Source organism: Bombyx mori, chromosome 10, assembly GCF_030269925.1.
Source record: "Bombyx mori chromosome 10, ASM3026992v2".
NCBI classification, from domain to species: Eukaryota; Metazoa; Arthropoda; class Insecta; order Lepidoptera; family Bombycidae; genus Bombyx; species Bombyx mori.
The window spans coordinates 7,174,516-7,200,458 of record NC_085116.1 but is presented as its reverse complement, the minus strand read 5'-3'; the positions used below and the strand labels follow the sequence as shown (position 1 = coordinate 7,200,458).

General features: G+C 32.1%; 4 protein-coding genes and 1 long non-coding RNA gene across 7 annotated transcripts in view; 2 read left to right on the top strand and 3 right to left on the bottom strand.

Moving 5' to 3' along the window:
- LOC101742116 (rotatin) overlaps nucleotides 1-8,022 on the bottom strand; it is a 48,079-nt gene extending 40,057 nt beyond the window's left edge. For both annotated transcript variants that reach the window (XM_012694025.4, XM_012694024.4), the window contains exons 1-11: nucleotides 7,866-8,022; nucleotides 7,567-7,754; nucleotides 7,029-7,225; nucleotides 6,099-6,209; nucleotides 4,844-5,042; nucleotides 4,142-4,276; nucleotides 3,627-3,848; nucleotides 2,603-2,772; nucleotides 2,324-2,531; nucleotides 1,173-1,634; nucleotides 385-529 (exon numbers count right to left, since the gene is read on the bottom strand). In XM_012694025.4, the coding sequence (XP_012549479.1) occupies nucleotides 385-529; nucleotides 1,173-1,634; nucleotides 2,324-2,531; nucleotides 2,603-2,772; nucleotides 3,627-3,848; nucleotides 4,142-4,276; nucleotides 4,844-5,042; nucleotides 6,099-6,209; nucleotides 7,029-7,225; nucleotides 7,567-7,754; nucleotides 7,866-7,908 (2,080 nt within the window). In that variant the 5' untranslated portion in view covers nucleotides 7,909-8,022. The remainder of the gene's footprint in view (nucleotides 1-384; nucleotides 530-1,172; nucleotides 1,635-2,323; nucleotides 2,532-2,602; nucleotides 2,773-3,626; nucleotides 3,849-4,141; nucleotides 4,277-4,843; nucleotides 5,043-6,098; nucleotides 6,210-7,028; nucleotides 7,226-7,566; nucleotides 7,755-7,865) is intronic.
- Nucleotides 8,023-8,884: 862 nt separating this feature from the next.
- LOC101743557 (tetratricopeptide repeat protein 37) lies at nucleotides 8,885-13,297 on the top strand. Its single transcript, XM_004930409.5, has 2 exons — nucleotides 8,885-9,071; nucleotides 9,156-13,297. The coding sequence occupies exon 2, from the start codon at nucleotides 9,156-9,158 to the stop codon at nucleotides 12,981-12,983; it is 3,828 nt and encodes a 1,275-aa protein (XP_004930466.1). The 5' UTR covers nucleotides 8,885-9,071; the 3' UTR covers nucleotides 12,984-13,297.
- Nucleotides 13,015-20,435, bottom strand: LOC732983 (tRNA (guanine-N7-)-methyltransferase). The gene is given in 6 exon segments (NM_001046979.1): nucleotides 13,015-13,416; nucleotides 14,286-14,387; nucleotides 17,571-17,684; nucleotides 18,140-18,324; nucleotides 19,274-19,383; nucleotides 20,237-20,435. Coding segments are annotated over 6 exon segments (711 nt in total). The 5' UTR covers nucleotides 20,311-20,435; the 3' UTR covers nucleotides 13,015-13,290.
- Nucleotides 20,436-21,841: 1,406 nt separating this feature from the next.
- Nucleotides 21,842-25,943, top strand: part of LOC101741683 (kinase D-interacting substrate of 220 kDa B) — a 59,168-nt gene continuing 55,066 nt past the window's right edge. The window contains exon 1 of one of the 2 annotated variants that reach the window (XM_012693989.4): nucleotides 21,842-21,847. Coding sequence is in view for 1 of the 2 variants with exons in the window: in XM_021350797.3 (XP_021206472.1) it covers nucleotides 24,081-24,377 (297 nt within the window). In the remaining variant the exon portion in view is untranslated. Of the gene's footprint in view, nucleotides 21,848-23,837; nucleotides 24,378-25,943 lie in introns of those variants that run through there. The other variant, XM_021350797.3, reaches the window with a different exon arrangement.
- On the bottom strand, nucleotides 22,356-24,173 carry LOC119629029 (uncharacterized). Its single transcript, XR_005245128.2, has 2 exons — nucleotides 23,828-24,173; nucleotides 22,356-23,699 (listed from the first exon to the last, which is right to left on the bottom strand). It is a non-coding gene; the product is annotated as an uncharacterized LOC119629029 (long non-coding RNA).

The following is a 25,943-nucleotide window of genomic DNA, read 5'->3' as shown; positions in this document are numbered from 1 at the left end:
GGTGGGACTGCCATAATACAAAAAAACAAAAAAAAAACTTCTAGTTGTGTGACACAATGTTCACCTAGTGATCTTGGTGGGCTTCTGATTATTGAATTTAAAAAAGTAATATAGTATGTGCGTACGTTTTCCGGTAATCATAAAAAAATTACGTCATGTTTACTTTTTCTCGTGTCTGTTATAATTGGTGTCGCCAGTCTATTTGAATTATAAACAAAAACTATAATACCTAACTTCTAGATAAATAGTGCAACATAAGAAACGCGATTGATAACGTTTTATTGCAGTCTAATGATAAGTTCACTTTAACCTTGGTTAATTTATAGGGCGAAGATAATCCGCAATGGAAAGCGTACGCTCCAAGGTGGACTGGAATGAACATACCAAGATGTGTTTCGTGTGCAGCGTATACGTGTAGCAGCGGTAGGACGGGCAACAAGCTGGCCATCAGACGCCACCAGCAACCGTCACTGAGCACCAGCCGCCCTCGCAGCAGATACAGCATAACATCCGTAGCATGTTCCTCTACCTACAAAAATAAAACATCTTGTGTGTTCAGAGCACGGTTAAGGGTTAAGGAACACAGACATCACAATGCCGTCACTCTCCCTGAAATTCATATCTCAAATCTTACATAACCAACGTTTCGATTTCTTATTTAAAGAGACTTTTTGGCGGGAACGCGAGGACTGAAGTTGTGTGATTTGTTTTATTTTGTCTATTTAGTGTTTCTTCAGGTTTAAATGTGTAATAACGGTGGTTTATTAACTGTTTAATATCTGTGAAAGTGCACAAATGTGGGAAAATGAAACAAAGCTGCTGGACGTAACTCCCCAGGATCCTCCAAAAAGTTCACTAAAAAAATCTCAGTAAATGACCACCATTTTACTGAAATTATATTACATCCCATATCATCTCATCTCATTTAATTTAATTTTATCCTAGTTGATTAATGTCTCAAATTAATCATCTTCATTTCATTTTACTCCATATTATAATTTTTCATAAAATAAAGGATATAAATTAAAATACGACATGACTTAAAGGTCTTAGTTACCAGGTCATCAAATCCCTTAAAAAAATCTATTTAAAGAAAACGAAACAAAAATTATAATTTCTTCTTTAAAAAAATTTTCTACTTTTACTGACAAAGAATTCGATAGTTTTCTTACCTCCTTTGATTTAGAAGAAAGACCGTGACAGCATATCTCAGTCAAAACTCCCACATCACATATCAAAGTCAAACTTTTTTCATTAACCGATTGGTTGGTTTCATCGACTAAAATTGATTTCACCATATCCGCCATTCTCTCATAGAATTTGGCACGAACCCACTCCGAATTGTGTGCCATCAATTTCAAAGCTATATTCCTCGCCTTGGACCAATCGTTTTCATCCATAACAAAGTCTTTAGTTTTAATCAATAACACATTTATAACGTCATTTAGAAAAGTCTCGCTTTGAATCAATTCCAAAGTAGGAAGCGCATCTGTTATGACGGTCAGTACTTTGGTTGTATTACGACACGAATTCTTATTCTTCATAAAGTTTACAGCGTGCTCCATGCTGGAGAATAGCATTTTCAACTCTCGGTATTTACTTTTGTATTCTTGGTCTACAGACAGATTCACATTCTGTAATTAAAATGGATTCTTAACTATTTCCGGTCTAGTATTTTGAGTAATATGTCACTAATGCTAACACTTCTTTTGACGGAATATATTTGATTTAATTTCACAATAACAGTAATATATAAAAAGTATTAGGCTATATCTGTACCGGTAGCAGGACATCTAAGTAACCACCGTCCAGTGGTTCAACTGGAAATTTTTGACACATTGTGTTATTGTATTCCGCTATGAAGAACAGGAGATCTGTGCTAAAGACTTTAATCTTCTGTCTTAGATATGGAATAATAAAAATTGCTATATTCGCACAAATATACCCGATAACGTAAATGGCAAAAACTAGTTTTCTGCACAAAAATGTTTTGGCGGGAATTTTTTACTGGTTCACGTATAGCTGCTACCAATCTACTTGAAAATATATTAAAATATACTGCCACTTAAATATGTACTCGCATTTGTGTTACACCAAGTGAAATACTAAAGTGTCAAACATTAAAATAAAAATTTATGTAAATTCGTTCGTTCATTTCCTATTAGTCAAATTTTATAACTGTTTGCACTTGCGTGAGTTTCGAGAATTTTGTTGTATTACCAACATAAAATACCACTGTGACGTGTCAGTATTGACAACAAATCAGCGTTTTCATTTAACGAGTAAAGCATGGCAATTAAACTAATTAATAACGACACATCACCTGCAAAACAATTGATATTCTATTACTCAATTCAGGGTAAAATAAGTCCACCGCTGGATCTAGTTGCGCAGCTTGTACGGCGGATACCAGAGATGAGGGTGGTAAAGCTGAGTTTCTCGCCCAATTAAGAAATCTTTCCCCACAAAATATCAAACGTAACCAAGCAACTCGATAACGCTCCGCTGCTGTGTCATTGAAAAATGATTCTCTGAAAATAGTACTACCCTCAGAAAAAATAAATTAGATTTAGAACTAGAAAAAGATAAGAGTTTAATGTACCTGTACTTCGTAAGTATGTCCCCTAATACGCGCATGACCATACAACTTTTGTGAGAGATATCTCTGTGAGTCTTCGAAGTATGGTCAACAGACCAGAATTTTTCCGTAACACAGTCGAAAAGCAATCCAACAAGGACCTCGATTAATTGCAAGAATGTATTTAGTTCTTTCTGGGAATCAAATTAAAAATAAAAGAAGTATGTACATGTTCTATTTTTGCTGTTGATATTTAATAGACGCTACTTTGTTGTTTTTTTTAATTGAAAATGACTATCGTTTTACGAACACCTCAACCGTGTTTATTACCGCCCTAATGCTGGGAGTTGTCGGTTGTTTCTGTGACGCAGTGTAAATACGTCAGCACCACATTTCATAGGAGGCCATGCCATAGCGATCTCTGGCTTAGTGCCCACGTCGCCACCGCGTAAAAGTGGAGTCTTGACTAGAATCTTTTTTATCTTATTGCAGATATTCCTATGCTTCAATATCCTCTAAAGCGAGAACATTGTTGCTACTTAAAATTAACTAATAAGTCCAGGCAGATAGAGTGAATGAAAATTAATTGCCCTATAGGTTACAAGTGCGATCCACAACTATGATTTTAGTTTTATAGCCATTTAAGGTCGGTTCCATTCAGTTCCAGTCAGTCCCATGTACATTTCGGTCTTATGAGATATGAAAACGGTTAATGTTGTCAGCGTAGTAAATATTTTTATACTGCTGATTGTACATCTAGCAAAGACCGCTACCAAGTTTAAAACTGATGTGTTAATTGTTTTGGAAAACGACCAATAGTCAAACCAGAAGTGATACTTGTTTTGTCACAGAAATAGGTAGTACGCCTGCAAGCAAGTATTGACAGTTTTAGGAGCATAAGTTACGCTTACTGTCACGCCGTCTAGTCTCGTTTCATCAAACCGGCGTCATACAAAACACTTTTTTTTTTCATTTAATGTAATAATATTATTCCGATGTTTTTTATGTACATTTACATTGTTTAATTTTATAATTATGAAATTCTTACCCAGGCAAGAATGTCACTTAATTCATTCTGTTCAAAAAAAGTTAAATTCCTATTCATTGTAGAAAATATACTATGAAGGGATTCTAAAGTAAAAATAGGAGCAGGTAATTGCTTTAAAGCTATGAGTTTATCTTCCTCTAACGACCCAGAAAAGTCATCTCCTGTAATTTGTTCCAGCTCTAAATTAACATCATTCTGCGAGATTTTATCATCGCCTGTAAACTAAAAAAAATATATAATTACACGTTTATCTCATTTTGTAAAATAACAAACTTTTTTTATTACGTTTCGTACTGGGACTCCTTTTAAAATTTTCGCTCTTTCTCGTAGTTTAAGATTTGGCCTTGACGTACTACTTAAAATTTCCTATGCTAAATAGACCATAGCACAAAACCAGAGTTTAAGTAGTTTGGGAGTGGCCAGTAAACAAAACCACTAAAAATACCCACTCTAAGTGTCCCGAGTACAAGGTTTCTAGAATATTTCTAAACTTGACGACATCTAATACTAAGTACCTGGATGCTGTATTTGAGGTCAAAAGACTTTAATTGTAAGAGCCTGGACCGCAATGCAGACGTTATGTGAAATAGTACATGTAGTGCCTCTTCAGAATGAGTTTTATTATTTCCATCAATCATTGACCAAAGATTCTGAAAAAAAAAATATTGACCATTTATGAATTGTTTTCGACCCTAATTAATTGAACTCGCTCTGTACATCTTTATGGTGATAAAACAAAATCCGAATATGTCCGAAATGACTCATTGCAAAGTATATTGTTTAAAAGTAAAAGTAACATTCTTTAAAGTATTGAGTTCTTTAAGCTAATGGTTATAAAAATATTGAATTACAAAGGTCACGTTTATTGAACATACTCTTTAACATACACTTCACACAACACTTCTACTAAGAGTATTAGGAGAACATTAGTCAGTCGATGGTTGAATGCAAATATTTAATTAATTATTTTCTATTTACTACGTTTTTCTGTTTTTTTTTTTTTTTTTCTCAAACTTTTATTTTTGTTTTTGTTTTACGTTTTACTTTAATTATTTAATTCTAGGCGATGCGACGCCCCAATCGTTTGTAGTTATTTAAATGCGGAGACATTTAAATGGTGTTTAGTTGTAAGTTTAGAGTTTATATAGTTTAAGTTCACTGTTTGTCTTCCTAATAAAATAAAATAAAAATAAAAAATAGATATTAATGCTTCATACCTTTATAATTTGAGGACGATTTAAGAATATTTCTGCAGGAAAATCGCGCAAAAATACATCTCGGATAAATCTGCAACATCGTCTGGTAGAACGAAGTAGCCTTAGAGCATCCTCGATTAAAAGAATGGGTCTAATATCTGATTGACTTAGATCAGCCCATGGAAATAGCAGCACTTTTACACCATCATCAGAATTCGAACTAAAAAACGCAGCATTGGAAAAAATAAGTACATAGTTTAATTGTCTAAAATTAAAAACTATGTTTGTACACAGCCATATCAGGCTTCCATTTTGCGACTTACATCAGAACAGTTTGATGATAACATATTCAAAAGTTTTAACAAAAGTACATATTATGTACTTGACAAGAACAATCATGAAATAATTATAAGAATTGGGTAAAAACTGAATTTAAAGATACTATTAAATATTCATATATTCTACAAATACTCGTTGTGGCCTAAAAGATATGACACTCAGTGCATTTGTATAGAGTAATGCGAGTGTGCTGGTGTTTGAATGCAGGTACCAATATTTTTATAATGAAATACAAACTTAACAAAGGTTCATGAGTGACTTCCACAGTGAAGGAATAACCAAGTATAATAATAAAAAGCCCCAAAAATTATAATTTGTAATTACTGGTAGTAGGGCGTCTCGTGAGCGGTACCACCCCTCTATCTATTTCTACTGTAAAGCAATAAAGCGTTTCGGTTTGCAGGATGGGGCAGCTGTTGTATTACTAGAACCTTACTGTGCCACCTTATTTAGTTTAACTATGACTTAAAACTCATGTGTCAAGATGGGTAGCATCATTTATGTTTTTGATGTCTATAGGCTCTAGTAAAAATAATCAAATTTGAATTTGCCAGGATAAGGAGTTGCTTGTTGAACCAAGCAATTTTTAAATTTGTTAGTACATAAAATTAGGGACCAATACACTAGTGTATTTATAACAGCTAATAAACACGACCTCACCTAGGTCATAAATATCATTTATGACAATAAAAAATATTATCTGTATTCATCAAGACCTACTACTATATTTGTGGAAAACTGATCCATATCTGTTCTGTCATTCTTGCGTGATTGAATAACTAATAATATATTAGGTGTGTAAGTACATAGTATAAGTCCACACATTATCCACTTTTTTGTCCTAAACATTCATACATATTAATGAATGACAAAAATCTCAAGAATTAAAACACAACTTCTGGGTAAGAAACAATAAGCTGCAAATAAGAATATTTACCTTTGCCCGTTGACATCTAAACATATGTTTAAAACCGATGATTCTTTTGAACTCTGTGTGCTTGAAGCTAAATTATAGTAACTGCTGCTTGATCTCCCACAACTTTCAGCTCTGAAATTTTTACACAACTATTATTTACCATATAAGATGCAGAAACACATTTTGTAGTCAGTTTCATTGCCAAAAATATAAACAAACTATAATAAAATGAAGTTTATATGAATAAATAAGGACATTACTGAAAACTAAGATTTTTTGTTTGACCTGTTATTTAAAACAGGAATATAATTTGTATTTTACAATAGTTATACTTAAATGACATCATCCATCTTTAGACACGAGTCTTCAAGTCTTATTTTAGCTAGTTAGTTTAGTTTAGCTGCCTGAGATCATTGCCTGAGATCATCATCAACTGGAATGCATTACTGCTTCACGGCAGAAATCATCTGTGTGGTGATATCTAACCTGAACTGAATGAATAGTATCTTAGAAGAAAATAACATCTAGTGATATTAAGAATAAAAGCCTACTTTTGAACAAAATTATAGTAATCTGCACAAGTCGTAAGCTCTCTACAAAAGAGTGGGGAGCCGTCTGCATATCGTACACTTATGGTAATATTAAATGCATCATTAATTTATTACCATCTTTTACAATTGGATTAACTTCGTTCAATTTGGGACATAAAAATGTGTTAGTAATTTTATAATAGTTTTGCCTGGGGTTTGGCTCTTATTACAGTCAGAAATAACCCTATCATTAACTAACTTCTAAAAGGTTATCAATTCATCCTGTTTTTTTGCTGTAGAAGAGTTATGTCGGCAACCTTTTACCACTCAGAATCATTCACAGAAAGTGGTTACCATTCGAAAAATTAGCATGGAATGCATTATAAACAAGAAATTACTATATGGTAATAAAGCACTTCACCTCATTTCTTCAGATAAACTTAGTCTTGGAATATTCAAATTTTCTTCTGAAGACACTGTGTTTAAGAAGGTCAGACTCTCCATAATGTCTTCATAGATATTTAATGCATCCTTATCTATTTTATCTTTAAATTTCTGTATTTTTGTAACCAAATTGTTTAAGCCTGTTTCTTGTACGATGTATGTCCCAGATTTTGTCTGAAAAGACACATTTTTAAAAACATAGTCAAGAATTGGCCTTGACAACTACATATGTATTATTGGTGGTACTTACTGGTGGTGGGACCTCTTGTGAGTCCGCACGGGTAGGTACCACCGCCCCGCCTATTTCTGCCGTGAAGCAGTAATGTGTTTCGGTTTGAAGGGTGGGGCAGCCGTTGTGACTATACTGAGACCTTAGAACTATATCTCAAGGTGTGTGGCGCATTTACATTGTAGATGTCTATGGGCTCCAGTAACCACTTAACACCAAGTGGGCTGTGAGCTCGTCCACACATCTAAGCAATAAAAATAAAAAATAAAAAATATTAATTTGTTACCTTTATTACTGAGTGTAGCAAATCTAAAGCTTCTCGCTGTAGAAGCGGTTTCTCGTCATTGAACCATTCCATTAAGGATTCCAATAGAAACCTGGTTCCCGAAATCTCATCATCGAACTCCCATCCCAACTTGAATTTGGATTTTAATGATTGAAGAGAGCGTTCACGAATCTCTTTTATTGGATGTCCTAAAACATTGTTTTATGGGCCTAAACTGATATTTATATAAAATCATTTTAAACGTAACCGGCGTTCCAAATTAGTATTCTTTATATATTCTATAATGGGCACATACTTACTAAGCTTCTGAATGTAATTAATTATAATCTCAGGTTTACTCATGTTCAAGGGTGGAATTATTTTTTTATGCAAACAATTCAGCGCACTTTTTTTAAATATGAAAATCAAAAACAAACTTGTTTACTTATGTGATTCGATCATAGAGTTTTTTTTTGTATAATTTTTCCTTATTCGGAAAGGCAAGGGGATCTAAGCCCATACTGCTCGATCATAGAGTTACTATCCCTGTTTTCCAATTACAGCACAAGAGCGCATTATGCGGCATAATGCTCAACATAATATAAACAAAATTTCGATCAATACCAACTTAAAGAAAAAACACTTGTCAATTTTCTGTCACTGAGTCGGTATCGATTGCGAGTATCACGCGAGAGCATTACTTTTGAGAGTGCTGGATCGTTGCTGTAGTTGAAACATTCAACGTTGAGCATTAGTCGCATAATGCGCTTTTGTGCTGTAATTGGAAAACTACCGGTGACCGGTGACAGGCCCGTCGGGCCGTACGTCGTCGTCCGCGTACAGCACCGCGCTGACTTCAGTCAGCTGTCAGAGCCTACCCGCATCGACTAACGCCCGGTTACGTTTCGCTCTGTTAAATTAAAATTTGTGTGTGTACTATGACACTTTCAAGTGCCTATGACATTTTCAAGTTAAGTCTTCATATATGTATACAAATACCGAATAACAACATTCGGACCGTCGTTCTACCGAGCAATATCACCCGCTCGGTGAAAGATCATCCCACGGTCGTTAAACATCTCCAAATAACTATATTATTTCCACATAAAACACGCTTAAAACGCCCAGGTAGCGAGTCACTTGTTATTCAAGTTTAAAAAAATGTAGTCACTAAATACAAATACTAAATACATAGTAATAACGATGGTTTATTATTTTTTTAGCATATGTGGATGTGTACAAATCTGCGAAAATTAAACAAAATTCACCGGTTCTTCCAAAAAGTCCACTGAAGAAAATTCAGTAACTACCATTTTAAACACTTTATTTCACCTGCCTCATCTTACTTCATTTAATTTGCAACTGATTATGAATAAAATTTTTCAAATAAAGAAAATGTAAAACTTAGCTTAAAGGTCCTGTTATCAGGCCTCAAATATTTAAAAATAAATTTAAGATGGGCTCGCTAGAGAGTCTCGCCGAAAATACAATTTAAATTAAATATTATTAAATAACATTCGTAAAAAGTATGTAAGCGATTGTAATATATAAAAAAGAAATAATTTGATTTGCTTGATCCTTCTATACACTGTTTTATAAAATTATTTCAGATGGCTGATATTAAACAACTGTTGAAGGAGGCAAGGAAGCATATTGATGAAAAAAATTACAAAGATGCTCAAGAGTGCTGTAAAAACCTCCTTAGAAAAGATAAACAAAACTATTTTGGGTTAGTGTTACTAGGTAAATCCTTCCAAGATTCTGACCAGGCGTGTTTAGCATATCAAAAAGCAATTGCATGTAAACCCAGTCACCCCTTAGCTTGGCTAGGATTAGCCAGCTATTATGAAGCCCATGACGATCAAATCATGAATGTTAAACTACTCCCCGTATATGTTGAAATATTAAAATTACAAATTGAAGAGGAGAAAGCTCTCGAAATCATTTCGAAAATCGGAAAGTTAGGAGTTAGATACAAAAATGGTGATGTTGTTGAAACTTTAATAAATTATCTTAAAGAAGAACCACCAACGACTTTACGTAAATCAGCTGAAGAGCAATTGATCTGTCTTATTAATGAAAATATACCTTGTGGAGAACCAATTATACCTGCTCTTTTGGAAATCTTACCTAAACTAATAACCACATCATCCGATCAAAATGAATTATTGCAAAGTAAAATCATACTGCAAAAAACTAATTTTTCTTTAGCAGTGGAGGAAATTATTGAGAAAAGTTATTTCAAAGAAAATATTGTTGTGAGAGAATGGCTTTGCAATCAATTGTGTAAAAAATATGTAGAGAACATGTGTTTTTTTGGTTTGGATATAGAGAAACATATAGAAACCATTATTTCTGGAGTTGTGAACTCCAAATATCCAGATCTTTTGAAGAGTATGATTGCCTTTGAGAAAGGTTTTTATTTAGATGCATACAAATTTTCTGTTCCTCTCATTAATTACCATGAACCAGAATTTACTGAGGGAATTTTTATTATAAAATGTACTATGAAGCTTCAAAAATGGTCTGTAGCTCAAAAACTAGCAACAAATTTTTTAACAAAAGTTAAGGATTCTAGATTTTGCTTAGAATTGAATAAAAATTTATTTTACTCTTTAGTAAAACAACAAAAATGGCAATCTGCACTATTGGTTTCAAAAAATATACAAAAGAATTCACACAGTATTCAAGATTCATTCAATGTTGATGAGCTTGCATCAGTGGTGGAGTGTTTGATTGAAGTAGGTGAACCATTTGATGATTTATTGAATGAATTACAGTCTACAAATTATTATGAATCTTTGAAGGCATTATCTTTTTTAAAACAAGGTAAATTTGATGATGTTGTAAATTTACTTCAAAACAGCAATCTAGAAAATTCAATTAATGTTTTTTATTTGGGTAAGGCATATTGGGAACTTAAAAAATATAATGAAGCACTTTTAAATCTGCTAAAATCTGCAAGATTGAATTCTGAACATTTTGAAACATTTATATATTTAGGACATTTTTACTATCACACCAAAAATGACTTACTTAAGGCAAAAAAGTGTTATGAAAAGGCTTATAGCTTAAATAATCTTGATGGCAACTTACTCAGAAGTTTAAGTGATGTTTATTTAAAACTAAAACTTACTGACATGGATTTTGAAATGTTGACCACAATTTCAAAAACTACAAATGAATCATGGATTCATTTTAGGCTTGGATTACATTACTTAAATAGAAAAGAATGGGAAAATGCTATCACATATTTTAGAAACGTTGTTAAGATCAACCAGAATGATACAACAGCATTTGAATGTTTAGCAGATGCATATTACTGCCGTGGTTCATATACCTCTGCATTGAAAGCATATAATAGGTTATTGACACTAGATCCAAATAAAGCTATCCATTGTCTAACAAGGAGTGGATATATATTTTCACTTTTAACACAGCATGAAGAAGCTATTTGCACTTTTCAGAAAGTTCTTTCAATGGATCCCAATTGTATTTTAGCTGTGAAGGGAATTGCAGAAACATGGATAAGAATATCTAAGAAGAAAATAGCAGCAAAAGTTTTTGGTAGCGCTAGAGATTGTGCCCAGAAAGCTGTTGATTATTTAACAGATGTATTAGAGAAACAAACAAATAAACAATTTACTTGTTTATGGAAACTATTAGGAGACACATTGATTATGGTAACAAAATTACCTATGAAATATGCATATATTTATATGAGTGAACTTTCAAATGAATCTGTTAAAGTTAAAAAGGAGCTCTTGGATATATTTTCAGAAGCAATTAAATGTTATTCATATATTTCTAAACAAAAGCAACAATTTGCTTCTTATGATTTGGCTACCACCTATTTAGCTTATTATAACGTAACTAAGAAAGTTGTGAATTGCCATATAGCTTTTAATTTGACCATGACATGCATTAAAGAAAAACCACAACACTGGCGTAGTTGGAATTTACTGGGAAAAATTGGTTTATATGTTAAGAAATATGAAATTGCACAACATTGTTTCATAAAAGCTTTGTTATCCACAAGAAAATGGTCAGTGGCAAAGATATGGTGCAACCTTGGTACACTGTATTTAAAATTAAAACTTTATAGATTGGCCAATTATTGTTTTTGGCGTGGACAATCTACTTTACCATCATATCCCCATAGTTGGATAGGTCAAGGTTTGATAGCAGAAGTCATAAGGGAAGAGGAAGCAATGGATCTGTTCAGACATGCATCCCGCTTAGGTTACCATTCTGAAAGTGCACTAGCATATGCAGATTGGGTTTGTCGTGTGTTTAACAACAAAAAATATCAGGAAGACCCTGAATATAAATATGAGATTCAAGGTCTTTATGCAGTCACTTGTGCCATGGATCTGATGCAGTGGTTTTGCGACTTTGATTCAAAGAATCCTTGTGCTTTAACAATTCTAGGAATCTTACAAGAACAAAGTTTACTTCTACGAAGTGCTCTAAAATCATATGAGAAAGCTTTACAGTATTGTGAAGGAGATAAAAAGAACATAGCACTTCTAAATATGGGAAGGATTTTGACAAGAATGGGAAATTATGATGATGCTATCAATGCCTATAAATCAATTACAGAAGCTAGTCTAAATTCTACAACTGGTTTAGCTTTAGCTTTATTCAAGAAGGGATTTTTTGAAGAGGCCTATTCTGCATATGAGACTGCTTTACAATGGCTCAGTGAAACCGATGAAGATAAGGCAGATCTCCTTGTGGCTATGGCTAGTTCTGTATATACACAGAAAGGAGTAAATGACACAAAAACGCTACTCTTTCGGAGTATACAAGCTTCCCAGAAAAAACCCACAGCTCACAGTTTGTTTGCAGTTTGCTCTTTAGGACTTTTACATGCAGATAAAAGTTTATCCAAATTAGCAATATGTGAAATGCAGAAGTATGATAAGGATGATGAATTTGTTTTCGATATTGGTTTCCTAAAATCTTACTTGCATGTATATGACGAAAATATGAACCAAGCAACCAAATTTCTGAGCGATTCTCTGCATGATTTTCCAAGTAATGCTCTACTGTGGTTTTGCATGGCACAATATTGTCTTATGGAGACAAATCTTAAGGCCAAAGTTTCTAGCCGATGTTCGCAAAGGGCATTGAGTTTAGCTCAAAATAATGAAAGCAATATTAATCTTGCTAAATTAATAGCCACAGCGAGCGTAGCTGAATTTATAGCAGGAGATCGTGTAAGAGCTTTTATATTAGCAAAACAAGGTTTACATCTATTTCCATGTCAACCAGAAATATGGGCTGCAGTATTACGTTCTCTTGTATCCCATAAAATATGGTTGTTTAAAAAACCATGTATTATGAGAATAACAGATTTTATGCGTAAAAATTTAAATATATCGCGTCGTCTTGCTAAGTGGATCACTCTGGTAGAAAAAAAATTAAGTAGGTAGGTAGTGTTTAAAAAATATTTAAAAGACCGTTCTCGCTTTATTTATATTTTAAAGGATAATTTATTTTTATATTAACACAAAAGTATGGTTGCCATATATAATGTTGCCAAAAAACTTGGTGTAAACTCATTTAAATGAATTTTAAAGTTTGTGTAATTAAGATTGTAATTTGCTTTTACATTTATATATAAACATTTTATACTGAAGTTGCGATCACACTACTTGCATATTTTTAATTTTAAGCAGAATATACTTATTAAAATTGTCTTTTTTAAATAACATTGTAAATTATTAAATAAATCGGAATTTAATTAGTTTTCGTTTTATCAGCAATCCTTCTAAACACTGCTAGAAATTTCTCTCCATTATTCCTAGTTACTTTTTGACCTTCTTCAGTACTCTCATAAAGTTTTTCTATTATCGGATCTTCTTTCTGAAATAAAAAGCATAATTACATTAATATATATCCTATCTTGAATCGGTCGAAGTGAGAACTGGCAATATACGAGGTTTGGTACTAGAGATCCTGCTTACCCCATACAAGCCCTGATAAGTCACAACTCGGTGATTACAGTGAATTGAAGCTAGCAGAGATAGCTAATTCTGCTTTGGTGATATATGGTAATAAAGTACTAACATGAGTTCATTGTTTCAAACTCTCACTGAGACTTGATTTTACTGAATTCTGTTTGTCAAGTGACAAGCAATTCAAGTCCAAAGGAACTTCCGGTTAATGTGGTGCTGAATGGAGACGTCGACCTCATGTATCAAGGTAGATGGCAACATTTACGCTGTGATATCCTTTGCCCCTTTAACATGAGGTATACTGTGAGTTCACTCATCCATATAAGTAATGAATGGTCACCCAAGGGCATGTGAAATGTGAGTGGGGCAAGTAGGTACATCGAAGTAACAAAACAAAAAAAACAAGTTACAATGTGTTGGTAATAAGGTGACAAAGATCAAGACTTGTAACATTTGATCTTAAATTTATCATAAAAATGCATTATAGTTTTTAATTCAGTAATCAATACTGCTATGTAAAGAAAAGCAACAATAATTCTACATTCCAAATTATATGTATTATATTATATTAGATATATATGTATTATAGATATTTCTGTGAAATATTTTAGAGTGAACTGTAGTCTAAAAATTGTAGCTTGGATAAACTAAGAAATACAAAAATTTTTTACATGAATCCATGTTTGAAAAAAAATTAAGAGTAGATACGACCTTTTGGTTTTCAGAAACACTAAAAGAGTAATGAAGATTTAAGTACATAAACAAAAATCAGTTTACCAATTCTTCTTCAGGAACACTTTCAAATAATGGATGTTCCTCAAAATGTGCAACCATCCATTCATTCAAATCCTTTACATCAGTAATTGTGTATACAATACCCTGTTAAATAATAATGGATTACTTATTACATTTTAAAGTTATCGCGGCCCAAAGATAAGACCCTCCTTTACATTCGTGTTGAGGGATGCGATTGTGCCGATGTTCGAATTCCGGTATGGTTGTATCAAGTAATGTGACTATAATAATAATATAATAATAATAATAATAAATAATAAAGCCTTTTATTTCCCATCACCTAAGTATTACATGTAAATATTCTTAAATATATAGTAATATGATTTTTACATTTTGATCTATTTTCAGTTTTTACACTTCTTTTTTATTTATTGTTGTTTATTTGATTTGCCTACATCAAACTTTTTCTTCGATAGGAACCCCTATTTGGGTATAGGCCTCCTCCAGCTTAATCCAATTTTCTTTGTTCTTAGCTCTTTTCATCCATTATTTTCTTCTTTTGTTTTAGCTATCCCTATCTTGGCATTGAAGTTTCCCATTAACAGTACATTTTCACTAGCCTGCACTTGCGCTTCTTGTAGTGATTCGTAAAATTTTATCGATTTTTCTTTAGAATCCTTTTCAGTTGGTGCATACACTTGAATTATTGGTTGATATTATCATTTTGTTGAACTCCAGTTGAGGTATTGCAACTCTTTTAGATAAGCCTAAGAAGCTTACTAGATTATCAAAAATCCTACTTTACGCATGCCAGGTGTTTCTCCTTTAAAGCAGAATATAAAGTCTTGATGCTCTTCGATGCCACAGCCCATCCGTCTAACTTCAACTAAGCCTAATATTTTTCTAGTGAGTATACTAGTTCTATGTATCTTGTTGTGGATGCTAACGATTTTACATTAAATGTTCCAATTTGTATTGATTTTTGAGGTACTGTTTTGCTTACTGGAGGGTTATGGTCATTTTCCCCCACGGGGACCAGCCGGCTTGGGGGAATGTTTTTCTTGGTTATTTTTTGCAGGTTTGTATTGTAATGATTGTTATTATTCCGGTTTCGAGTGTATGGTGATCGCTATACATTGGTTTTCTCTCTTAATGAGTTTGATTTTACGCGTGCCATGTATTCGTATGCATTAGTTGTGTTGACTTTCTTCGGAGCTACGTACAATTCATTTTCTTTTCGTGGTGTGCTGACATTGGGTGAAGAAGATGGGACTCTTTTCCTTTTTTCTCGATTAGCATCCGTTTGGCTCTTGATTATTAGTTTATCTAATTTTAAGTATGCTATGTTACCCTTCCTTCGTTCCTCTTTAAGCTTTGGTTGTAATGTTTTGCGTGCTTCTAATATTTCTTTAGTATAATCTTCCTTCACATAAATACCCTGGGGTAGTTTATTTTTGGACCTCATTATTTCCATTTTTCTCCAGTACGATACAAGGGATATTAAAATAGGTCGAGGCGTAGTTTTTATCTTTCCAATTCTATAGATATTCATAATTTCGTGCTCTTGTATGCTTAATCCAAGATGACAATTAAGTTTTTCAGATATGTATTTTACCAAACTTAACTCTTCTTGTTTGTTTTCCTTTATTCCAAAGAGTAGTATGTTAGTTTTCTTTTTAGCCATTTCCAGACCTTTAATTTCCTCCTTAAGTTCTTTGACTGAATTTTTAAGTTGTTTGTTTTCGTCGTCTATCATTTTAAATCGTTCATCAATTTGTTGCACTACATTTTTAGTTACAGCTTCTGTTATAGCGATAGTCTGTTGTTTCATTTGCTCTTGAATTTTTTCTAATAATATTTGCATTTGATTATCCATTCTTCAGTGAAAATTTTTGTTTTACGATTTTTAGTAGATCGTTTTAAGATGATTCTGGTATAATTTTAAAGTAGATCTGGCAACCCCGATTATATAGTAACTTATTGTTTTCATGAAGTAGCCACACTTAAATTACTGTTTAACGATAGACTTTTTGGCGGGAACGCGAGGAGTGAAGTTGTGTGATTTGTTTTATTTTGTCTATTTAGTGTTTCTTCAGGTTTAAATGTGTAATAATGGTGGTTTATTAACTTTTTAATACCTGTAAAAGTGCACAAATGTGGGAAAATGAAACAAAGCTGCTGGACGTAACTTCTCGGGTTCCTCCAAAAAGTCCACTGAAAAAATCTCAGTAAATGACCACCATTTTACTGAGATTAGATTTCATCTCATATCATCTCATTTAATTTCATCCCAGTTGATTAATGTCTCAAATTAATCATTTTCATTTCATTTCACTCCATAACATCATTTTTCATAAAATTAAGAATATACATTAAAATAAGACATGACTTAAAGGTCTCAGTTACCAGGTCATAAAATCTCTAAAAAAAAAAAAAAAATGTTTATCGATATGATTTCTGAAAGTTGCCTAGCTTGAATGTAAATTGTCGAATTGTCTGTGGCTGAAACTGTGACTTACTTCACTCTGTATTTGTCAAAATAAATACCCTCAAAATAAAAATAAAAATAATAATCTCAAGAGGTTATTTTTTCATTTCTCATAATTAGGTTACACATTAACACTGTTCACAAACTTTCTTGGTTTATTTTTATGTAAAGTATCTTCTATTATCTTGAATTGTGACTTTTTACACTTGATATATTTGAGTATTAAGGTAAAACTTGATATTATTTTAAGAGCAAACGAGTACACGTCTATATTATTCTGAATGTGACTATATCAGTGTTCAAATTCTGTTTTGCATGCTGAAGCAATAACTTTATAAACTAAATATCAAAATTGGAGGCTCTTATGATTACTAGAAAGTAGAACATGCTATGAGCATGTTAATTATTAATTAATTAATTGTTAATTGGCAATTAAGACTGCTATACATGCTTGATGTCACAAGGTGGGTTGGTGGCATCCCATTTTGGTGTCTATCTCATAGCCGTTATAGACTACATTATCTACAACAATAAATAATATGTTTTCTTATGAAAACCAAATCTGTTTATGGTTAGAAGACATGGGCATACAATAAGTATTCTTAAGGTATGGCTACCAATAATTTATCTGCAGTAACAGTATCCTATCTATTATATGAAGGAAGGACACAGGAAGGCATGAAGGGTAAGACACATCAAACAAATGCAATTGAAACTTTAAACCTGGTCTCATAGTGCTCAGCACCCTTTATATTTAGCTCTAGTAAGGTTTGATGGCTTGTGTACATATTCTGATTTCAACTTAAATATTGAATATTACATAGAAGTTTAAGTCATACCTGTTCACACAGTACGTAAGCATATTCAGAAAGGAGCCATTTGTTAATTATCCTCCATTTATGTTTTGCTTTCTTGAAATGTGGATCTGGATATAAGAAAAACATTTTTTTTAGCTAAAAAAAAATAAAGATATAAATTAAATAACAAATTATTAATTAATTGGTCAATAATTTAAGATATTATGTGTGATTAACTTCATACTATCATTCCATAAAATTGACAAGTATGAATGCATTTTTAAGATAGGTAGTTAATATGACAACAAAATCTTTATTCACAAGCAACATTACATAATCTGACTATTAATGTTTACTGAACAATAATAATGTACATAAATTGGAATGAAAAATCAACTCACAGACTCTAAATGCTGAGGATTACATCGAAGGTACAGTTAAATAGCAACTATCTATGCTCAGCGTGATAAGCTAAACTTACTTTTAACTGAATGTTACTGTATATATTATAAATCTGTATAATAGTTTATTCTGGTGTCAGCTTTATATATGGTCTTTAACAGCCCTTAATATCAGAAGAGTTAAAATATATAAAAATAAATATATGTTACCTGGCCTTTATGAAAAAAGTTAGGAAGATATTTCATGGCATTTGTCCTTAACACAGCTACATTTTGATATTGATCAGGATACTGTACCCTGAGTGCTTTTATCCTATCATTTACATAGTCAGATACTTTAACTCTTATTTCCAAACCCAACATCAAGTTACTGGGAAACATTGGAGACAATGCAACTGGAAAAAGAATGAAAAGTTGTAACTTTCAAAAACTACATGCACCTTTTAGTAGCAAAGAAATACAAATGTAAAGAAAAATAAACAAGCATCTTCCTGTTCAGAGTTTTTTGATGGCTCATTTAAAAGACAGTTTAATATTAATTAAACTAATAACAATCCACTTTTATGAACTTTATTATCATACTAAACTAACTGTACCCTACCGCTTCGCTGGGCATTTAAAATTAACATTATTATTTCTCACCCCCACAAACATTCTCATCATTAACGCCCCTGCACCTGTGTGGGGAGTCCTACACTCATATAAATATTAGCCTATCCATTAAGTACATGTATTTTCTACATGGATACCAAGTTTCAAGTTTCAATCGGATGCATGATTAAATAGTTATAATGGAACATTCATAAAAACCACTATAGATTTATATATTAGTATAGATATATATACCCTACAACTTCAACTTCACATTTTATAATTCTGAAAATATTAAGCACACTACAAAGCACAATATGGCTGCCCCTCTTCAAACAAGGTTTAACAAAAACATTCTCCAGCAATTAGTTACTTGACTATGCCCTTGGCATTGTTGATGTCCATGAGCAACTTTCCATTAGATATTTTGTATCTCATGCCTACAATAGCAATAAAAAAACCATTTGATTGATGATTCACTGGTATGTAAAATCACAAACTAGCAATCTGATATCGTGTTCACGAGATCATATCATTTACTGTAATAATAACTATAATATATGTTAATCCAGGCAATCCTGCTCTTATAATCTATCGAATGTGATTAATCATCTGATTCCATTCAGCCATTTTTATGTGATTGGGTAACAAAAATGCAAAATTTCACATTTATAACACTTTCATTTCACATTTTTATCTTCTACGCACTTGGAGTTTATTACTTTTGATGTCATATGTTAATGTTATACATACCCAAAAGTCCTCCATAACCACAACCAACATCTAAAAACTCCACCTGATTTGGTTTTTCTGATATAATTGGATATAAGGGAGTCCAGTCATAATCATCAGGGTGAGATGGACTAAAAAAAAATACTATAAATCTGTTCAATAAGAATAGAATTCACCAGTCGAAAGTTTGAAGTTTTTGGATTTCATACACCGATTGCATGATCACTAATCTTCAGAATGAAGAAATAAAACTTGGCAAAATTGCTGGTTTCCTTTGATGTTATTATTTATTGTCATTTTATGAGTTTAAAATAAATCTTAGACATTGTGGTCTAAAGGATAAGACACCCAGTACATTGTATGCTAGGAGAGAGATGCAATGGAGCTCGAATCCCAGACATATACCAATTTCACTAATAAAATTTGTACCTAACAAATGTTCATGATTGACTGTCACAATTAAGGAATGACCTCATGAAATAAAAATCAAACCTGCAAAAATTATAATTTACGTAATTACTGGTGGTAGGACGTCTTGTGAGTCCACACGGGTAGCTACCACCACCATGTCTATTTTTGCCGTGAAGCTGTAATGCGTTTCGGTTTGAAGGGCGGGGCAGCCGTTATGCTATAAAAACTGAGACCTTAAAGTGGGTGACGCCATTTACGTCGTAGGTGTCTCTGGGCTTGAGTAACCACTTAACACCACGTGGGCCATGAGGTCGTCCACCCATTTAAGGAAGAAATAAATAAATATTGTTCTTGACAAAATTATCATTTCAAGGCAATCTTCTCGACAGCTCGCACATTTCCCTTTTCGTTTTGGTCGTTTAATTTCAATGTTTTTAGAAATTAAGAAGCTACAAGTGAGTTGTATTGAGTGTGCGAGTACTATTTCTCATTTAAAATTTGTTTACCTGAGTGATGTATGAAAGTTTTACGCTCTTAATTATTAAATTTATGTATGTATCAATTTAAACTTACTAATCAAAACAGTGATCTGCGATAGGGTTAGAATGCGCACGTTGTCTATAATATTTCTTTTGCGGCAAAGCCATTGTTACTAAATATTCTGAAAACGATAGGGCTTGCAATATGCTTTGACCGATATGTTATATTTCGTAAATATTTCATTCAGAACTGTTGAGTTTCCTGAATATAGTATTTCATAAAAGCAAATAACATTTAAAAATACAAACAACAATCTTACACTGACAGTGCCAAAGTATCCAAATAAAAAAGGCAAAGGTAAAGGCAAAGATATCACACCATACAGCCTAATCTTTTGATCTTTTGATCAAATATGATATTATGAAATGAAGTGAAACTGATTAATTTTATATGAAACATGGCATGGCATGACATTAAATGAATTGAAATGAGATGATATGATATTGGATATTTTTATGAAAAATGATAATAGGGAGTGAAATGAAATGAAGAATTTGAGACATTAATCAACTGGGATGAAATTAAATGAAATGAGATGATGATATGTGATGAAATATAATCTCAGTAAAATGGTGGTCGTTCACTGAGATTTTTTCAGTGGACTATTTGGAGGATCCCGGGAAGGTGACAATGTACTTTGACATCTTAGACTTTTTGTTTCAATATATATGGGCAAAAAACTTAATTTTATAATTCCAAATCTTTAAAAACAGGCTTAAACTGTTTTAGTTGCAAAAAAGAGAAATAAAACAAAATTAAACAAAGTTAATTGAAATGAAACGAAAATGAGCTCAAGCTAAGACAACATTGCAGATGGAGGATGCGGAGAGGTAATGAAATAGTTTCACAGTAAGGAGGTGGGAAATTACTAAGATATCAGTGTACTTTTTAGAATAGCTCGAAAAACCACGTCCAGTAATTTTGTTTCGTTTTAACACAAAAGTTAAGTTAATAAGCCACTATTATAATTACACGTGTTGGAGTTTGTATATTAAATGTAATGGCAGGCAACACTTGACACTTGATTAGATTTCGAATATTGGAATTATTTTAAATGTTTTAAAAAACAGATCATTGTATTCTCGTAAGAAAATGTTAGAACTTCTCATCTAGACACGGCATGAAAAACATGTAATAGTTTTATAAAAAATATAAAGATAAAAATTGTATAATGGTGTAAAAGTGTTAAAGCTATCTGCAATATAATTATAATGAAGCAGTTGTGTTTTTAAATAGCCCCTCATCAACCTAAAGAACCCAATCCTCAAATTTAACCATCCAACAACACGCTTAAGCCTGAAGAAACACTACATAATTTACAAAATATATAAATTCACTCAACTTCACATCTTGAGTTGCGAATCTGAGAAACAATACAAATGTTAAAAGCTGTCAATGTCAATGTCAATAGTGTTGTCAAATGTCGAGGGTCAGTGCAAACCATAATGTTTAAAGAAAAATAAAAAAAATGAAAATTTTGAATTTTAATAAATTACAGGTTACAATTAGGTACATACGCTGTGTCTAAAAGTTTTAAGAAAGAAAATTCAATGAACGCGTGTTCTTGAATAGTGTATGAACTTGTTTATATTCAAATTATGTAGTGTGTTATAATCGAACAGGCATTACTTGTATTTATCCAAGGTAAGCATACATTCTTTTTACACAATACTATGTATTTAGTATTGTATTTATAGATATAGTACAAAGGGTCATAGTATAAACTGCAAAACGATTGCTTAACAACATTCAAAAACTTGTCGACGATAACCAAATAGAAATCTCAACTTTAACGGGTGCTTCTATTGTTTACTTCAATTATGTATAAATGCGTTTTGTTTCAAAATAATCTCGTTTTTTTGTTGTTTATTAATGAAAAATATTTATTTACATAAAATATTGTTAATTAAATTAATCGAAAACTAATTTTCTTACCGTTTAGTGTGTAGATAAAATTCCAGTTAATAAAACAGCATAATTGAATTGAATAGAAACATAACCGATGCGCAAAATTATTTTGCTTTAGCAACTACAGGACTTCTTTTTAAATGAATGTCATTCCAATAAATTTCCTCATTGCTTGAATTTTCAACAAACCATAGCTTTAAATTATAAAGTATTGGTATTTTTGTGATTTCAAAAGACAAAAATGTTTGTATCTTAATATTATTTATTTATTTATATAATTATTAAATAGAATATTGTATCTATTTTGTTATCTTTAAAATTTTGTGACTTTTGAGACAGGACATTAAAGTTTAAAGGGTTGTCATTTATAAAATAATTTATAAAACTCATATAAAACAAAACAAAAAACTCCACTTCAAATTCATAGATTTTGTAAATTCTTGCCCTGGTTACTTTACAATTCTTCTTAGTTTTGTTACTGATTGAATTGTCAAGATAACCCATAACCATATTCTTAATATATAGTTATGATGCCTATAACTTAAGAAAAAAAAAAATTTTTTAAGCATTAAGATTACATTAACATTCTTTTAGCTAAAAGAATGTTAATGTTTCATATAACTGTCTGTATATCTTTGAATTTTTCGTTCATGGATATAAATTATTATAAGTCCATAAATTACACCTTCAAGACATAATTTTTTTATAAATCTTGATGTGTACCTTATACCCACTAAATTGTTTACCAGATCTTTTAGATATTACTTGAGACATGGAGTCTAACTTGAATTGCTTCTTTTTTCTCACTTTTCTATTTTTCATTGGAGCTTTAGTTGCTTCAGACTTAAATGTATACCTTGTTAATGCAGAAATAAGCAGCAAGGTGGCACTTATATGTTTAGGCTCACAATAGGCCATAATAGTTCACTTAATAATTCATATAATAAAACGACCCAGGAACATGATGGTTAAAAGAACAATATCTATATCTATTTTTATTTTGAGCAAAATTAATGAAGAGATATAAAATAAATTTAAAATATTTTCAAAGTTATGTTATAGATTATTTTTCTTTGAAATTGGTGACAATATGCATGTTATCATAAATACTATATTGAATTACTTTTTTAAAAAAATATTAGTATTTTCAAGTATAAGACAGTTATTATTTTTATAAAAATAAGGATGGATAAAACCTGGTTTGATGATCTACCAGACTTATTAATTACACTACCTACTATTTGTTTTCAACCACCTTCCACAACAGATTCTCTCTTTAATAGAAAATAATGAAATGATTATTTCTCAAAAACTGGCTTAACGAATTTCAGTGTGTAACTAGTATCTACCATAGAAATCATAATTTAATCGAAAATTAAAAATTACTTCATTAAAAATTAAAGGTTAATTTAAATTTCATAATTTATGCATAAAAATAATTTCCAGAAATACACTTACATTCCATTGAAAACATTGTATCAAGAGACTAGTAAGGCAACAGTAGATTATATACATAATCAATGATAATCCGTCACAGAACCTGAAGTCTTCAAAGAAAATGTGTTTTGTTTTCATTCTGTTCATGTTCCTAAAAAACAAATATAAGTGGTCAATGATTAACTGCCATCATTCCATATCATGCCATTACATTTTAAAAAATCAGTAGGGCACCAATATACAATGATTTTGGTATTAAATATTACTCAAAATTATTACATAAGGCTTCAAAAGTCGAACTGTTTAGGTTTGAAGTAGGCGAATATGTTATGATATCGGATCGTTGCCCACGTGCACTCACACCGCAGTCAGCCGCCGGCGTCGTCCGTGTCGCACGTTCATGCCTCGCAATACGACCTCCGTTTAGTACAAGATATCTTGCGAAATGTTAACCGTACTGAAGCTTTCTCTTGCACCCGTACTTATTCTATAAAGTTATTAGTTTTGTTCGTGCTGTGTGATTTGCGGCAACATGAAGAACGAAGATTCCCCGTCAGACTTACGAGGGTCGAGGCCGTCGCGACAACTCATGGGCAGCGTGTCGTCTGATGAAGGCCCCGAAACTGAACGCCTTCTGAGCAACGAATTAAAATCAACAATTGTATCAGCTGGTTCTCGACGGCGTGAATCCCTCACAGCACCGCCTTCTCCCACGGACTCTCGGAAAAAACGTGACCCGCAACATCGTCAGCATAACTACATCAATCACTTACAAAATTTCATCCACTGGCGTGATATTTGGAGTGGAGAGACACAAAAAGCACAAGAGGTATATATATAATAATACCAGCGTTAAAATTTTATTTGTGTATACTTTACAACATTAATTCTTCCGATATTGTGTGCATGTAACCTCCTCTTTTTAACTCTTGTTCTATTCTACTTAAACAGGTATGATTATTTCTAGATTAATCATATTCCCTTGCGCATACTACACAATGATTTCAAGTAAAGCAAAAGTTATTGTTTGTATAAAATATGTTGAAAATATACCACCTGACCATATATGCTAATCATTTTACTTCGTTTTGTTTACTCGACATCGACACGGTTTTGTCGTGTGTTCAACTTATGTAGGATTTCCCCTGTTTCCATCAAGGCACAATAACGATAAAGGTTTACATTTTATTGAGGTTCAGTAGCACTGTAGTTAAATCGTAATTATTTTCCACCTTGACCTCTTTTGTCGCGCTACAGAAAAAAAAACCTTGTAACTTTCAAGTGAAACTTACGAGAAAATCGAATTTTAAAGTCGAAGTTTCAATTTCTTAATAATAAAATAAGAACCATGATTTAGAGCAATGTCAATAATAAATTATATTTAAAAAAACCTTCTCAAGGTCTCAAGTGTATATTGTTCTAGATAGATGTAGAGTATGTGCTTTATAAAATTAATCATTAGAAGGGCGGATCGTTACTATTCTAGGAACCTTATGTTTGGAATAAAGAATTCTTGATCGTGTATATTGGTAGGTATGATAAACATGAATTTTTTTTATTATTTTGTCTCTATCTTTGTCATATCTTAACTACTTAACTACACCAGTGGTTTGCTTCCAACTCCAAATGTATATTCGTTTTGAAATCTAATGTTAGTTTCCAACCCAACATAAAATCAAACTGCCAAAGTAATTTTTGCGTGATGTTCGAACGAACAAATAAACAAATGCATGAACAAAAAATAAAATTCGATGATTTGGAGTCAGGTAAACGTAAATATGACATAGTCATCTTTTTTGGAAACATTATCAATGTCGAATCAACACACAAACTCCAGATGCAGTTCATTAGGTTTTTAAGCAGCCACATACATACCTATAGCCAAACTGGATAAGCGAGAAAATTCAGAAAGTGAGATTAATTTCTAAGTCTCACCATTTTAAGCCTCTATACGTGGGAAATAGAAGTATTTAAAAAAGATACTTGTTTTTTTTTCCATCGCGGAGATCCACAGTTGAGACTGCTACATGTCAGTACCTCTACAAGTGACATTAGAGCGTCTTTATTACTTACTCATCATAATATATTGCCAGTGTTAGCAAGCTCTCAGGTTGATCACGTGAGATTACCTACCGGTCAGCCTGTAGCTGCAATAGCTGCTTAGGCTACCAGTGAAAAGTTAGGGAAATAAATACATTAAGAAATAAATACATTAACGAATTGATCGCTGTTTTTGTTATTTCAAATTTGCTTGGAGTTTATTTTATTCTTTTTTGCATAACATATCTTACAGGTCGGTACAAAAACCGACTTCAAGTAGAAAAAAAAGATATTCCAAAACAAATTAATATTATACACTAAAAACAATAATCATAGAAATCGGTTGGCGTGATAT